The sequence below is a fragment of the Bombus terrestris genome, chromosome 3 (assembly GCF_910591885.1).
Source record: "Bombus terrestris chromosome 3, iyBomTerr1.2, whole genome shotgun sequence".
NCBI lineage: Eukaryota > Metazoa > Arthropoda > Insecta > Hymenoptera > Apidae > Bombus > Bombus terrestris.
The window spans coordinates 10,160,277-10,177,524 of NC_063271.1; the positions used below are offsets into that span (position 1 = coordinate 10,160,277).

Consider the following 17,248-nt stretch of genomic DNA (forward strand, 5'->3'; position numbering starts at 1 on the left):
TGTCGTGAAGAATTTCTAGCGGACCTTGACAATTTTATGTAGTGGTACGATTGTCATCGGACTCACGAACAAGAACATACCCTTAAGTCTATCCATTCTTTATTTGGCCCTTAGAAGAACAGGCTCGGCCTTAGGTATTGCCTGGCTGGTAGTTGTATGCACCACGAATCATGCCGATAAGTCGATATTTTTCATGTCACTCACTAATGCGTTAATGTCGTACTTCTTACTGTAAAAATACTCTTTATGTAATGCGAAGTATTTAACGTTTTGTAAATTACGTAATATTACGTAATATTTGTTACGTTTGCAGGTATCGCGAACAAAATCTTATCGCTAGATGTTTTCATTGTTTTGGGAAAATTAACGTATGGTGCTTATATCCTTAACCCTATTTTTATACTTCCGGCTTTCTCTTCAAGTTATCATTCTTTCTACGTTGATAACGTTACCATTGTAAGTATGAAGTGGTATGTCGTGATAGGTGTAGAAGGAATGCTCAGATGTTTCAACAAAAAACGTTTATTAACTTAACAACTGACGTCCAATAACAACAAGCGACAAACAACAATTAACACAAGTAACAATTAACAATTAACAGTTAGCACGCTTGGTATCGATCAGTGCTTAACGCAGGTTATAGGAAGTAGAGCGCTCGTATCACGTAATCCTTCGCACTTCGCAGCTCGGGGCAGACTGAATCTCTTTGATTAAAAGCCACGGTGATTCATTTCTTTCTTAGCCATCGATATCGCGCGCGTTTGTTTAGAAGTCCGCGACGACTGCCACATGTGCGGTTTCCCGAAAATTCGGCGAAGGAGCCGTAGGGATATCGATGACACCTAAAGCTCGTCGGCATAGTGCTTTCAAGATAAAGCGCCTTGTGCCGCGAAACCGTTGGAAATTTCCGAGGTCGAGTGTCGCCACAAGTATAATGAAACTATTTCATTTGGACAATTTCAATGTAATATTACTATTATATTATGAAATAATAATTCTGTTTTTCGGGGTACCCTGTTAGTTACAATGGCTGTTTGTAGTTTTAGTGCTTCTATTCTCCTATGTGCAACAATTGAAATGCTGTTTATGTCACTACTGCGATTGTATAATAGTGCGCGAAGAAAAGCGAAGCGAAATAATTCATCCCGAATTTTTCGCGTTTGTTATAGATGCATTTATGATGGTGATTATTATTACAAACGTATAACAATCTACGGGAAATGTTCCGCATTCCCGTTAAATAAAGATATGTTAAATATACAAAAGTATAAGTGAAACGAAAATCGTAATTAGAAAGTGTGCATTAAACTCAAACGTATTGAGAACCTGTCGACTTATTCGACATAGATAGTCGATGAACTACGAAAATACCGGGTATCTGTTCGTGTCGCTGTAATGTTCATCAGTATGATCATTCCTTTAAAATGCGTTTTTAGAGTTACATATCACTTGCATTAAGTTTATAAGTAAAGCTGAGCTATTCCTTCTTTACATAAGTACTTATATAAGCACTGAAAAACCTTTCATGATTTTGTAATATGGAAGTAATATTAACATGGCAAAAACTGTGAGTTGTAAAAAGTCATGAATATTAAAGGAATGTTAAGAGTAAAGCACAATTCGTGGTTTTTAAATTATCCGCCCTGTTCTATTCCAACTACCTGAATAATGTACTAAAGTTTTGTGATTTCTAGCTTTAATTAATCAGCACTATTAATATTCATCTAAAAAACCGACACTGATTGAGTATAAAGACCGCTACGATGAGAAATTAGAAGTTCGAGACACGTACGTTAGGTGAAGCATCAAGACGAGTGAAAATGTGCCAAGAACAAGATGGACATCAGGAATTTTAGGAAAAGAGTAATTTCCATCAAAGTTATGAAAACGGAGATGAATTTTATTTTCTGAATTCAAAGATTCGTAAATTTTGGGCTTATGAAAATTTGCAACTTTCATAACTCCAAAGTACGATCTTTTTAGAATTGATGAACTCGAAAATTCGGAACCTGGAAATTAGAAAATTTGGGATATCGAGATTTATAAAATCGGAAAATTTATCGCTGCGGTATCGCTGTTAACATCGCTGCGTCATTCATGTAACCGAATATTTATATTTATATTTTTATGTATATTTATATTTGCTATCAAATCCATAGAACAAATCGAAAATTCATTTTACCCATCATGCTATTAATCTCTGAACCTGCAACGTTATGTTAGTGAAGTGGTACGTTCTTCGGAACAAACATAAAGAACAAGTGCATGAAACGTACGTTCTTCGGGTTACAAGCGACAAACACTTTCTTTTCTTCGTCGCATTCGCACGTGCAGACGTATTTTCTGGAAAAAGTCCAGAAAATGATTTGATATTTTAAAACAATTCCATAAATCTGGAACGAAATATCTGCTTAAAATCTTCAAATGCGTATGGGCCCACGTAGTCTTTCTCAGCAGCTGGAGGAAAGCAGTTGTTGTATCGATCCTTAAAAACATACCAACCACTACATAAGTTCATCCAAGATGGACTACGACTCGACAATATACGGCCCTGCCAAACCACCTATATTAAAAGCAATAAAACATCGCTTTAAGGTTAATTAGAGGGGTACATCGAACATGCAAAGTCAACAGTATCCTCTTCGAAACCAAATATATGGCACTATATCGACGAAGGTAGTTTCCAAGTATAAAATACGCTCTGAAAGTCCCCTCTACATCACACAACAAAGTATATAACTATATGTATATTAACAGATACAAGAAACTATGCGACAGGAGCGAGCAGACAAAGGAAAGCAAAACGGAACAATGCTTTCTTAGATATATGCTCCGAATGAGCTACTGTCGCGTGATGGTTACACACGTTGTATGAAAAACAGAAATTTGTTATGCTAATAATTATACAACCAATATACGTTGAAAAATACCAATATACCATTTGAAAAACATCATTCTTCTAAATTCGAGTTGACGTCGAACAGAGATAGTTAAATTTCGTAATGCTGTGAATAACCAGATACTTTGGGGACTAAGAGATAAATAGAAGGTTTAAGATACCTTGACAAACTTCGCTCGACGAAGTTACTGTAAGTAGATGACGATTGCGGAAAGAAGAAGGCAAATTAATCGAAATACGCATAATCTATCAGGATTTAACAAATTATACAGTCGGTTAAACTCAAAAAACATGAAAATAATTCTTGTGCAACCGCGTCAGTTTTCCCGAAGCCAATTATATCGCGTTACGTTCGCGATTGTGTCATATGCATAATTTTTCATCGAATCAACCGTCGAAACAGAAGCATGGGCTGCGTAAAAATGACGACATTTGTCGCCGAAGTGCATCTCTTTTCACGATCAGTTGCTTCCATTACAGAATCATGTGTTTTTCAAGCGTTAGACACCAACGACGTGCCACCCAGGGAATTTGGCAACGAGCACAATTATTTTATAGGAGATCGTCTGACTTGCGAAAAAAATCGCACGCCATTTCTATGACAGAAAGTATGAAAGAACAATTCGATATACCGGAACCCGAACAAGGAACATCCGCCTTTTGAGTTTCGACTTTTTATTGGACATATGCGGACAATACCGTGTACGCATAAAATCATAAGACAAAGTAGGTACATGGATATTTCATTGTTTGCATCTGGAATCCATATATCTAACGATTCGAGTCGCAATGCTACTTGCAATCAACATGTAATCATCAATATGATTTATATAGCAAATTAACGATGTACTTCATTAAAACGAATCATGACATTTATGTATGACCTTTTACGATTGTAAAGAGCTATCAGAGATTTGAGACATTGTGCTTCTTTTCAGGATTTGATGACGCTTGGAGTTTGCTTATTTGCATTCAATATCAAACGTGAAGTCGTCACTATGATGGATGGAGAATTTCATAATGAATCTCTTTTCGTCGGAAAACTTTTTTATACAGACTTGAGGCTCATCAAAGTCTCCAATATGACGGACGATCAACAATGATTTCTCGCTACGAAATTCCAGGCTCGTTATTGAAAGTTCGAATTCTCGTCACCAATTGCCATACACGCTATATATCGCGATCTGCGTCCGATGAAAAATCGACTAGAATCTTAACAATTTTGATTACAGAGGATTTTCATTACTTTCATGTGCTGACATTCGAAAGTAGCCATGTTTGCGATACGCTTGGATATTGAGAATACGATAGACATGGAAAATTAAAAACGTTGTCATCATTGCTAAAAGGAACTTTCCCACGGAAAATGGCGTCATAAAATTGCTTACGAAGTTTTCCACGTTTTGGTTGTTTCGAACGGGACAATCGTTACTTTCTTTTGGACAATGAGCAGGCGAAATATTGATTAGACAAATCGCGGAAGAAGGTATACTGCGTCTATTTTATAAAAATTTGCACTTCGGTGATAGAATCCCATAGAAAAAGAAAGTGAATTTAATGTAGAATTATCTTTATACATTGTGCAACTGCTGACTTAAAGTCGAGAAATATTTATTCCCGATTCTGGTTATCATTGACGTATATTCATGCTATTTCATAAACTTACTTTTAATTGCTATAATGTTATCATATTTAACGGTTTTCAACATACTGTTCACTTGGAAATGAATAGTCAGGCTATCGGAATTGAAATAATTTTGTAATATAATTTAATAGCTTGGTTAATGCTCCACAGAGTTGGTCAAACAATGCGTAGATCATTAATTAATTGAATTTATTATAATTATAATCTTTTCTTTTTGTTCGAATACAACGCGACATATACAAAGACGGTATCTGAGCTAGAAAACTAATCTGTAACTTCTTGACCGCGGCCCATAAAAATTTATGGCGCGAGATAAAGTAATAGATTGATAGATTTTAGTTACCGCGGCTTCATAAAAGAAATGAGCATTTTAAAGCGATATATATAAATACACTCGCATTATAATAGCAGCAGTGAGCACTAAAATTACGGAAATTCCAAGAAGGAAGCTAGCTCAGGCTTCCACGTCAAAACCCTCAATCGCAAACATATTAGTAATTATATCGGCCGAATCTAGTTGGCTGACAATTCTGAAAAACTCACTTGGAAAATAAAATATAACGTAAAAAGAAACGAAAATTGGAGGCAAACGATTCAAATAACTAATACCAGATTACAAAATTGGATCAGAGGAAATAACATGAAAAACTAATGCAATTAAAATAATTGTGATATTTTACATCATAAATGGTGTGTCCTGTAGCGACTACGCATTGTCGCGCTTCAATCTTATCGGAAACCGTTGAATCCCCTCGAGCTCCATTCGCCATTCGAGCCCCGATCAACGCAGTCGTATTTTCAATAGAACATAGTAACAGCAGCAACGTACATTATTACGAACACGAGAACAAAATACATTCCCGTGGCTGCCGATATTCCTCAATAGTTAATTCTAATAATTCAAGTGTAAATCTCATTTCAAAGTATGAAGTGCAGAAGAATTTCGTGGATATGGTTATCCCTTTTATCATTAACAAGCTTTTACGTGTCAATACAAGCGACCACGCTAGACCCAGTGACCATGAGGCAGGTACTTCCGGTGTACGCGGTTTTGGAAAATGCTGATCTTCTAAATTCCAGCAGATGTCAGACCCAGATAGATGAATTTCGAAATGCGGTGGATAACCAGATACTTTGGGCTCTAAGAGGTTAATAGAACTTTTAAAATATCTACCCGAATTCGGTTTCGCGTAGCTACCGCCAGTCAATTACAGCGAAAGGTAAGAAGGAGGCAAACTAAACGAAATACGTATAACCGATCGTGATTCAAAAAGATGTACACTGTGTTTGCGATTGTGCTTCGTGACATGTTCTCGATGAACACGTTTATACCGCGGAAAATTCGAATCAAAAACAATAGAAACAACTCCTGTGCAAACGCGAGGATTCTTCTGATCACGATACCTCCACGTTACATCGCGATTGTGTAAGATGCGTAACTTTTTATCGAGCCAACTCCCAACCTTGAGACTTTCTTTGCGCGTTGTGTTGTAAAAGCTGCGATCGTCATCGTCACTGTTTTCCCGATCAGCTGATGCTGTTGGTTTCAAAAGATGCGCTTAATTTTCCCACCGCTTCATTCTAATGAGGTATCATGTGTGTTTTAAGCGTTGGATACCAGTGGCGTACCATCCGGAGGTTTTGTCATCGGGAATAATCATTGGTTAGGAGACCAAGAAAGTTGCAAACTTTTCTCTGAAAATCGGACGGCATTTCTATCGGAGAAAATACGAAAGAACAATTCGATATACCGGAACCCGAATGAAGAGTATTCATCCTTTGAGTTTCGTTTCTTTATTGCACGTGCGCGGCACAATAGCACTGTGCAATATCATGTAGAAGTGGAAGACGAAGTAAGCAAATGGATATTTTAGTTTTTGTATTTCGAATGTATATCTCTAACGATTCAAGTTGCAATACGAATTACAATTAGTACATAGCCAGTTTATGCAGTCAATTAAGAATTTATCCCATTAAAACAATATCGATATATGATATCATTAACATTAAAATATTTCATGAAATTTTTACGATCACGACCGACAATCATAAATTTGAAAAACTGCGCCCATTTTAGGATTTGGTCACGCTTGGACTTTGCTTACCGGCGTCCTGCAGCATAGGCGATGTTGCCACTATGCTTGATAAAGTATTTCGTAATGAGACACTTTTCATTGGTAAACTTTTTAGTATACATTTCAAGTTGATCGAAGTCTCCGATTTGGTGGATGATCATCAATGGCTACACTCTGCGAAAATGATTTCCATCATGTACGTAAACTTCAAACTCGTAATCGAAGACTCGAATTTTTGTCTAGCCAAATATGTATTACATACGTCGAGATCTGCATCCCATAAAATACCACCTATGAACTTTAAAATTCTGATTACAGAGGAGTTTTGCTATCATTGTGTGCTACCGTAATAGCGGCCACATTATACGACGTTTTCGTCCATCGCAAGCGTTTAAATAAAGAAAGAGGAAGGCTTATATCTATTGGTACTTCGAATTAACAATTACTTATCACAAAACTACACTCGCGTTATCAACCTTACTGATTTTTATCCCCTGGACTTTATTTCATGGGAATCTATGTAACGTATGGTTAACTTTGAATAGAACTGGAGAACGTTAGGGAAGAGAAACAGGAAACCGACAACGAAAAACCGGCACCCCCCGAATCGGCGAAGCGGAATCGTATAGGTCAACACCTTCTGTGCTTTTCATTTCTTACCAATGTGAAGGAAATATTTAAGCGGGAAAAGAGTGAAGATAAACTACGCTTATTCTACGGTTTGAAAACGTTAACAATGGTATGGATTATTCTGGGGCACTTATTATTCTTCGGATTTCATGTTATGAGTAAGAAACGAATTTTAACGATGTTTTAATTTTCCTACTCAGAACCGATTTCTGATCTACCATGTATTTTATTAATGCAGTCATTCATGTATACAGGTAACACATGGCTTGTATATACAATGGACGACAATATACTCTCACAAATCATAAGCAACTTCACATTATCGGTGGATGCATTTTTTTTTATGAGTGGTTTTCTGTTGTCATATACATTTCTGAAGGAACGACAAAAATATCACGGAATCCCGACTATAGCAAAAAGGATGAACGAATTTTTTCAAAAGATTGTCAAACGATATATAAGGTAAAGTATAGCATTAATGATTAATTAGTTCTATCGGTGAGATTTCGATGATAATAGAAGAAATACATTAACTTTGAAGGCTTACACCTGCATATTTCGTTGTTATGTTGATAACGATATTGAATTTTACCTGGGACGATCATGTCTCATTACTTCTTACCTTCGAGCATCCACATACAAAGTGTTCCAAATATTGGTGGACTAACATACTTTACATCAACAACTTCTATAGGTGGGATGAGCTAGTACGTATCCTTTCTCACATAATTTATTGCATTGTTCGCGTTACTACCAAAGAATTCGTTTCGAGGAGAAATACTGTTTGCAGTGTCTCACATGGAGTTGGTACTTGCCCAATGATATGCAGTTCTTCGTATTTGGCAGTTTTCTTCTAACTTTATCGATCACGTGAGTTTGTAATTTCGTTCTTTAATTCCTTAGTTTTATCCAGGCTATAAATCGGCTGTTTCAGGCATTACAATATTGCCGTGGGTATAGGCGTTGTTACGCTAGTTTCATCGATAGGATCACTATTTTATACGGGATACACTCTTAATTACCAGCCTACGTAAGCATGCAAAATGTTTAACATTCTTTATAACATAAGAAATTTGTAAATATACTTATATTTACTTTTCTAGATTGGACGAACAATATAAGACGCTGACATACTTTTATATACGACCGTGGTGTAGAATACCGCCATATCTCATAGGAATGGCCACATGTCAACTTCTTTCAAAATGGAATTACAAATTGCATTTATCAAAAGTAACGTATACTATTTGTTCGCTAAACTTATATTTCTCTGCATTTTTCAATAATGTGATTAAATTTATGTTTCAGAAAAGCTTAATCGTTGGTTGGTCTTTGGCAATTCTATGTAATTGTTCGATTCTCTTCGGACTCACGAACAAGAACATATCCTTAGATTTATCCGTTCTTTATTTGGCCCTCAGTAGAACAGGCTGGGCATTAGGCATTGCCTGGCTCGTAGTTGCATGCACTACGAATAATGGCGGTAAGTCGATATACTCCAAATCACTGATTAATGCGATAATGTCACTGAATAATACGTTAATGTCATTCTTCTTACTGTAAAAATACTTTTTGTGTAATGCGAAATAGTTAATGTTTTGCAAACTACATCCAAATATATTGTTATGTTTGCAGGTATCATGAACAAAATCTTATCGCTAGATATTTTCGTCGTTTTGGGCAGATTAACATATGGTGCTTATCTCCTTAACCCTGTTATTATACTTTTGGCTTACTCTTTAAATTACTATGTTTTCTGCTTTAATATGGCCACGTTTGTAAGTATAATGAAATTATTTCGTTCGGACAATTTCGATGTAATATTAGTGTCATGAAATAACGTTTTTGCTTTTCAGGGCATTTACGGCGTTACAATGATTGTTTGTAGTTTTTGTGCTTCCATTCTGTTATTCGCAGCAATCGAAATGCCGTTTATATCACTTCTGCGATTGTATATTAGTGCACGAAGAAGAACGAAAGAAGCTTGTAGCAATAAATTAATCTGAGTCGTCCAATTAGTAAACTTATGACAGGAAGTTACCATTTCAAGTGTTGAAATATTGAAAAATATCATATATCTTTATGACAGTGATCTCTGAACTTAACGTAATTGATTGTTAATATCATTTCATGGTTCGTTATTCATAATGTAGTTTAGTTTATTAAAATACCATGGAAGAAGAATTAGTTAAGAGAATCACTTGCGCAAAAGTTTTCCACGTTCTTCTTTATTAACGAGGATATTGTACATAAGAAAGTGACTTGGAAGACGGAAAGGTACTCGTGTACAAATAAATATGGATCACTGAAAGTATGCAGTACCCGGCGACCTATAAAAATTTGTAAAATCGTATCTATATAAATGGATGATAATATAAATATAGAATATGATATAAAGTATACGATGGAATTCTGCCTCGGTGTATTAAATTTGGTCTACAATAAAGTATGCAGGCAGTAGTATGGAACACAGACTAAGCAATACGACAGTAGGTAAAAATACCAAATTTCAAAAACGTCACGGATCAACAGGTGTCTAATCGAAACTCTTCGCAGTTTATTTCCGTAAGAAGCAACCCTCAATTTCGATTAGTGACCTCAAAGCGTCGCTCTAGCATAATATTTTGTTATCCGGATACTACATAAAACGCAGAATGTGATCTTTATCTTACATTGTATTGTACAACACATATGAGTTTTAAACGCCGTGTACTATTTGAGGAAATATGGCGTCTCCATCTGAGAGATTTGTCAACGGGAATAATTATTAATTACGAGATCGTCTAGTTTGCAACAACCTCTCTGTAAATCGCACGCTGCTTATCTCGGAGGAAGAACGAAAGAACGATATGATATACCAGAACCCGAACGAGGAGTATCCACCCTTTGAGTTTCGTTTTTTTATTGCACGCATGCGGCACAATAGCACTGTGCAATATCATGTAGGAATAGAAGACGAAGTAAGCATATTGTTATTTTACAGGTTGCACCTCAAATTTATATTTCCAACGATTCAAGCAAGTTAAATTAAATTGGAATGTAGAATTGGGAAAAAGGTGAGCAGTATGGAAATATGATATAGAATCCTCTTTAATTTATTTTCTCTTTGCTGTATTATGCTCTTTCCTTTTACGTTTCTCCCGTTTAATGAAAATTCGATAATTAAATAGCAAGATCAAGAATCAATTTAATTCGTTGTAATAAAAAGAGTCGGAGAAAGGATTAGAGCTTTGGTAAATTATTCAGGAAATTATCGCGGAAAATTTCACAGAGACACGTGCTTCGTTTCGAAACTGGAAGAAATTAGAAAACGAAACCATCGACAAGAAAGTTGACCACGTCGAATTAATTCGATAATACGCTTATCGGCATGCATCGCGTCCCAATTGCTCGCACGACGTGACGTCCCGTGTTTTGCGAGTCTTTGCAACTTCCTAACCGACCAAATTGATTCAGCTATCGAAGCTGATGAGCTACATAGGACGAAGACTATTACGAGAAATTAAAAGTTCGAGACACATATAATCGGTGAAAAATCAAAACGAAAGAAGGTTTGCCTGAAGAAGAATTTTTTCTATCAGAGTCAGGAAAATAGAAATAAATTTAACATACGTCGGATTTGACATTTGTAACGAAAACTGATATTTTGGGGATTTGAAGAGTTGACATCTAGAATTGCGAAGATTTGAAAGTAATAGAACTTCGAGTACTAGCAATTTTGGAAATTCGGAAATTCAAAAATATGCAGATTTGGATGATTTGAAATATCGAGAATTAAGAAATCGAAAGACTTGCAGCTTCCAAAATTTAGACTTACAATTTTCCATTTCAAAAACTTTCAATACCTTGAAATTTCCTCGAATAGCAACGCGTATACGCGAAACTTGTAAAATCCTTTACACTTAACCGTAAAAGCATCTATTTCAAAATTTCACGAGATATCGAGAGAGAATACCAAGGTACGAACTACGTGTCTTGACATTTAACGTGACAGTCAAATACGTTCGTAACTCTGAACAGGAAAACGAAGCGTCTCAAGCGAGACGAAACTTTGCTTAACTCGTCGAATCATCGAATAACTTCTCACCGTGATCCTGCTTCTGTTAATTTGTCAACTCGAGAATACACTCTCAACCAGATAAACGTGACAGGAAATGATATGTGAATCCGACACGACTGTATATTTCAACTTCCAACTATATATTGTGCATAATTCTGCTGCAACATTCCTGGGCAAGCACGTGCATCTTTGATCAAATTGTCGACAAGACGAATTCACTTCAAACTTGGATATCTATATTAATTCCATTTCCTTTTAAAATTTTGCTTCCGATGGATCAAATTGATCTTAGAGGAAATTAACAGTTGAAAAGTACTATTCCAGTTTGAAAATTATATTATTAAGTTAGAGTGAGTGATAAAATTATTCACGCAAACAAATATATGACAAGAAAGGAACGAAGCAAGGAGAAAATGAAGAAATTTTTAATATTTTTTTAATCGGAATACGGATACGTAGTTAAGGGTCCGAAGAGTAATAAAATAATAAAAGATACGTACGAGAAAATTTACGGTTTCTAATTAAATATGAGAAAAAGAACGAATTATGATAAATTCTTGCATATATCCGCGTGAAGAAATTATTGGCACATTTTATAAATCTATATTTGAAAAAATGATCTTTTTATTTTATATCGTATCGTTTCTATTCTTTTTTAAATTTAGATTAATTATAATTACAAGAAAAATGACTAATAAAAGTTAAAATCTTAATTTATCTGGCATGCAAATTTTCCTTAATGTATAACGCATTTATGAGAAACATCTTTTTACCATTTCACTCGCTGACCAAAAGTAAACTTCAGAAAATACTTCCACGTTCCTCATCGCGTAGCCAAAATGTTTGTTAGTTTACCTTAAAATCGAGATTTCTCAGAGGTTAAAGCAACGCGTGGCAAAATATTGATTCTCCGTCTTCTATCAACATAAACTCGTGCGAAAGCGTAGTGGTGGCCGGCTAGGAAAGCAATTTCCATAATCAACGAGCAATTTGTTGCAAAATTTTGCGTCTACCCTTGCTCTGCTTCAGACTCAACTCGAACCAACGAATCGCAGCGAGAAGTAGAATAACTTACACCTCATTATATCGCGCTATAGAAATATATCAGAATACAAAAAAAAGAAGTAGATATTTTATACTTATCGAATTAGAAATATAGAAAAATTTGTCGTATTAAATTATTCTGTAAACTTCGTAAAATCGTAAATTACATGGAAATAGAACCACGTAGAAAACGAGATACACGTAGTTAGAAAAAAAAAACGAACCAAATAAATCCATAAAACTTGCTACCAGTCGGAATTTTTAAAAAAGCAGAATCTGATTCGTAACGCGTCGTAAAGCGTGAAATAGCTTGAATAAAGTTACTTGGAGCGTTCTAACCTAGGAAGTTCGGAAAAAGGGAGGAAAACCAACGGAAACAGGAAGCGTCAGGGTGGATATCGTACGAGTATATCCGGCGCCGGTTTTCTGATAGAATGCGCGATGAAAGGGTCGCTGAAAAGTGGCGATGTTAAGTGGCCTTCCCCGTGTATTTGCTCGCGTACAATGGGAATTACTTTGTCGAGACTCTTGCCTGTCCCCAAGTCATCGCCGTCTGCGTGCGAATGACTCTTGTATCGACATCCTCGAACTTTCCTCTCTCCATTCTCTTCCTTCCACTCCTTTTCTTCTTCAGAAGAACAGAACACGCAGAAAAGTATAAAATAGCAAATCCGAAATTTTTTATATACAAGCGTGAGCACTATGAAGAGAAGACGAGACGATTGTATGAATACATGATACATTGTATGAATGTATTGCGATCTTTCCAAGAAATATTGGATATTGTGTCTGAAAAGAGGTTGCACGATAGTCTAGTGCGATATTCGACATCGTAGTAATATATTTTTGCATAGAAAATAATATAAATTACAATTCTGATTTGTTTATAGGTTGATATCTTTGTTTCGATTTATATTAATTTACTCCAAAACATGGAAGATAGTACAAAAATAGTTTGAATATCTTTAGGTACATATGCATTTTTTCACCTTCAAATTTTACATAAATACATAAACATTCTATACTTATTGCCATATAACTAGATACGTATGTGATTAACATCGATCTTACGAACTATAGCTGTTTCAAATTCGTATTGTAGAATGGTATAAAAAATGTCAAACATCGTCAAGTTTTATTTTCTATATATGATTAATATTCTGATTCAAATCGGTGGAAATATGCAAACTGCGATCAGAAAATACCTTCAAACTACCGGACAATAATATTAAAAATTTCAAATATCGTCAACTTTTACTTTCTGAGAACCCATCCAATATAATCCATATTTTTTATCGACGAAATAGCTGGAAATTGTATCGAGGTTGTATTTTGAGCGACGTTCGGGTCACCGATTTTTTCCGATCTTCGCAGGTTAATCGTTTCCGTTTTTCACAATTTCAATTTGTTACCACGACCGCGCATAATTTTCAATCATTTTCGCCTCCTGGAAATCACGATCGATCCCTGACGGTATACCACGCAACCACCGAAACATCGACGATGTTAATTAATAAATAAACGGTTGATTGCAGCGTGAATCCATTTTAATTAAAATCGAGATAGATCCGTCGATTTGCACGCGTTCTCCTTCCTTCTCTCTTTTTCCATCTCGTACATCTACGGATCGTGTTCGGGATAATCGATTGCAATGCTTTCTAATAAACCAATTCTGTTGTTCATCAGACACTGATATCAGACTGTTTGCTTTTTCAATTAGTAAAAGTATGCGAATGCTTTCCATGGTACAGTCGTCTATTTTTATTGAAATGGCAAGATATTTTTGTTTTGTTATGTTTAATTTTGTCATAGCTTTAATTCTAATTTATTATGTGTAATATATCTAGGTTTACATTAAAGATCGATAATTATAGTATTCACTTAGAAGAAAGAGTTCTGCAAAGGATTGGTGACAATTTAAATACAAATTGTCGAAGAAAATTAGCTATGTTACCGTATGAACCAATTACTGTTTCTTTATCTTCATATCCGTGCAAACGTTTAAATAGAGATTCGTCTCGTTCTTTAAATACTATGGCGAATACTACAAATACTTTCGAGCTTCCGGACATTCTTGCATATTATTATTACTATTTATTACGTTAATTATTTCCATCAGCGTAGAAATGAATTTATTATTTCTTTCATTCATTTTTCCATATTTAAAATAGCTGCTTGTTCACTTAACATATCCTACTCTTACATTATTGCATATTATATGGGTGTTATACATCCTTCCGTATTAAAATTTCCCATATACTCGTAAGCAATCGCAGACTACATATATAACATTCTCAAAAAAGTAAAACTTTATTCATAAGAACCTGTTATAACTCCAAAACTGGTGATATTTAGATCCACATATTTATTAATATTTTTGCTTGCTCTGACAAATAGTACATTCTTCTATTGATCCCATCATCAGAAATTTGATCCCATCATTTTAGAATTATATTTTCTTTTTTTTTTCTTAAACCTTCTCTCAGCTATCAGACATTATTTTAATGACATAGCAACGAAAGGGGCACGTAAACAGGAGCATCGATATTCCCCATGTCAATTGATAACCAGAGCCTCGTTGTTCAACGACGTTATATTATTTATTCGCTCTCGTTCACTTTCTAATTAAAATCTTCGTTTCGATGCCGTGTAAATTATCACGCGTCAACAATCACGGTAATAACGATGAATGTCTGCTGGTTTTCTTGCCTCTTCCATGCGAAATGCCAGTCAGAGATCGAATGGAATATAGAATCGTTTTGCGATGACTGTGATTGTGTTCCAGGAAATATTGGAAATATTTGCCAATGGATGGATGTTTCGAGATAGGAACGTGTAATGTTAGAAAATAAGAGGTGGATTTTGCAGCATTCCTCTCAGTTGACCGATTTACGTGCGAATTGTTTATTATTCTATAATATGAACTAGTAGTTTAAATAAAGATATAAATAATAACGTGGTAAACTAAGTGACCATGGTATTTACAAATATAACTAATATTGTATAATTGTGGAATCTTGAAGATACATCTCTTTGCTGTAGCTGGGGTTTATCGCTAGTCCACTTCTAATTCAATTTAGAACTAGCGTAGATACGATGTCATTGAAGAACTTTTATGTATATTGTCTTACAAAGGAACAAAAGCCGTATCAAAATAATAAATATTTCACCAGAAAAAAATTGCACAAATTGGAGATAAAATAAAGATTTGCAGAATGGGAAGAATATTTGATACCACGAGCCGTGTAAAATTATATTGGGCTGCCAACTAAATGATTGCGGATTTTGTCATTACCGCCTAAGGACAAAATCCGCAATCACTTAGTTGCCAACCGATTAGAAACTAAATTAGAAGAAAGAACAGCGACGAAAAAGATATTAATTGAGTGTTTTGTCTCTGCTTGTATAACCGTAGTGTTAGAAAGCACGATACAATAACATAAATTGATTGGAAATAATTTGAAATCAGGTATTGTATCAAAGCACCATCGACTCTTAATGTGTTCAATTCAACAACTAAATTAAATGCTCTTAACAAAGAATATTTTTATTGAAATCACATATCGTCGAATCAACGTTCACGCGAACTCTATCTAAGTATTAGCTTGCAGTATTAGATTTGAGAAACAGAATTCTAGCGATAAAAAGGGAACAGCCCATACAGTTTCAACTACTTTCGTCGCGTGCACGTGTATACAAACATAGAAATATTTTTAATATTTCCGCATTGTAAAAATTACTGCACAAATAGAACAAGAAATTTTATTAAATGGGATCATCCTTTACGATTAAAACTAAAAGGAAGCGAAGCTTGTATGCTCATAATGCAATACTTTCTCAGAGGTAAAAAATTCTTTGTTAGTGCTATGAGGTTTTTGTAAAAGTCGGCGAAAACTGACAGTTTTTACAGCCAGTGAAACGACGATTAAAACCTCCCTCAGTTTTATAGAATCGCCATTTGAATTTGCATAAGATCCCAGATATACGTACAATAGTATAGCATACAATAGCGACCAATTTCACTTGCAACAGAATATACGTATGAATGTAATTCAGTTTTCGGATTTTGTTTCATATATAGTGGCTAAAAAAATATTTGCACACCGCTGTCTTATCATAGCGTCTATTAGGTCGTCCGAAAAGTTTCTTTCGTTGTATGAAGAAATAATAGACGCACAACGTTTTTCGTTTTATATTATTTTGCCGAATTACGTACGATCCATTTCGTTCTGTTGAGATAAACACCGCGACATTTCACAGACTTGATTTCAGGTTTCTTTGAAGGTGCACTGTTGTAAAAAACACGTTTGCGAAAGAAAGATTCTTTTCGGACAACCTAATATTTCAATTCTACACGAGCCCCATAAAATCCCAATACAATATTACGATCGAAAGTATGAATTTTTATCGATTTAGGCAAAATTAAAGGATACAAAATTGTATATTCAATGTGCAAAAATATATAAAATACGAAGAAGAAGAAATATAAAAAGCTTGTTAATACGACAGTATAATGTTTAATAGAGTTTAATAAAGTACCATGTTGGTGAATTAGTTTTGTAATAGGAAAAAACATAATAAAGAAACAAAGAAAAATACGTATATAATTGAATTCATAATACTTTTCCTACAATTTCATGCTAACCTTTTGACTAAACTTGTAAAACAATATAATACTAACGCAAGATGATAATGTGTATTTGGAAACAGATAATTTGGACATTTGGATTAACTGGTCAGATCCATTTTCAACTTCTCTCGAATGGACGCTGATATCGAGTTAACCAGAATGGAGTTATTTCAAAAGCGTTTTGCTGCTAGGAAGACTGTTTTATCGTGTTCGCGTGCCTGTTGTTCAGAATTGTTGAATCTGAGACTCTCGTAAAGAGGATAGC

General features: G+C 35.0%; 2 protein-coding genes across 7 annotated transcripts in view; one reads left to right on the forward strand and one right to left on the reverse strand.

The window, feature by feature from the left end:
* LOC100642239 (monocarboxylate transporter 10) overlaps positions 1-17,248 on the reverse strand; it is a 310,901-nt gene that overhangs the window by 220,228 nt on the left and 73,425 nt on the right. The gene's annotated exons all lie outside the window — the stretch shown is intronic.
* LOC100649919 (nose resistant to fluoxetine protein 6) lies at positions 4,857-11,611 on the forward strand. Its single transcript, XM_003394611.4, has 13 exons — positions 4,857-5,692; positions 6,153-6,397; positions 6,622-6,815; positions 6,938-7,044; positions 7,165-7,407; positions 7,504-7,711; positions 7,791-7,956; positions 8,040-8,119; positions 8,184-8,279; positions 8,353-8,482; positions 8,558-8,732; positions 8,885-9,027; positions 9,106-11,611. Exons 1-13 carry the CDS (start codon positions 5,470-5,472, stop codon positions 9,253-9,255), a joined length of 2,160 nt encoding a protein of 719 aa, XP_003394659.2. The 5' UTR covers positions 4,857-5,469; the 3' UTR covers positions 9,256-11,611.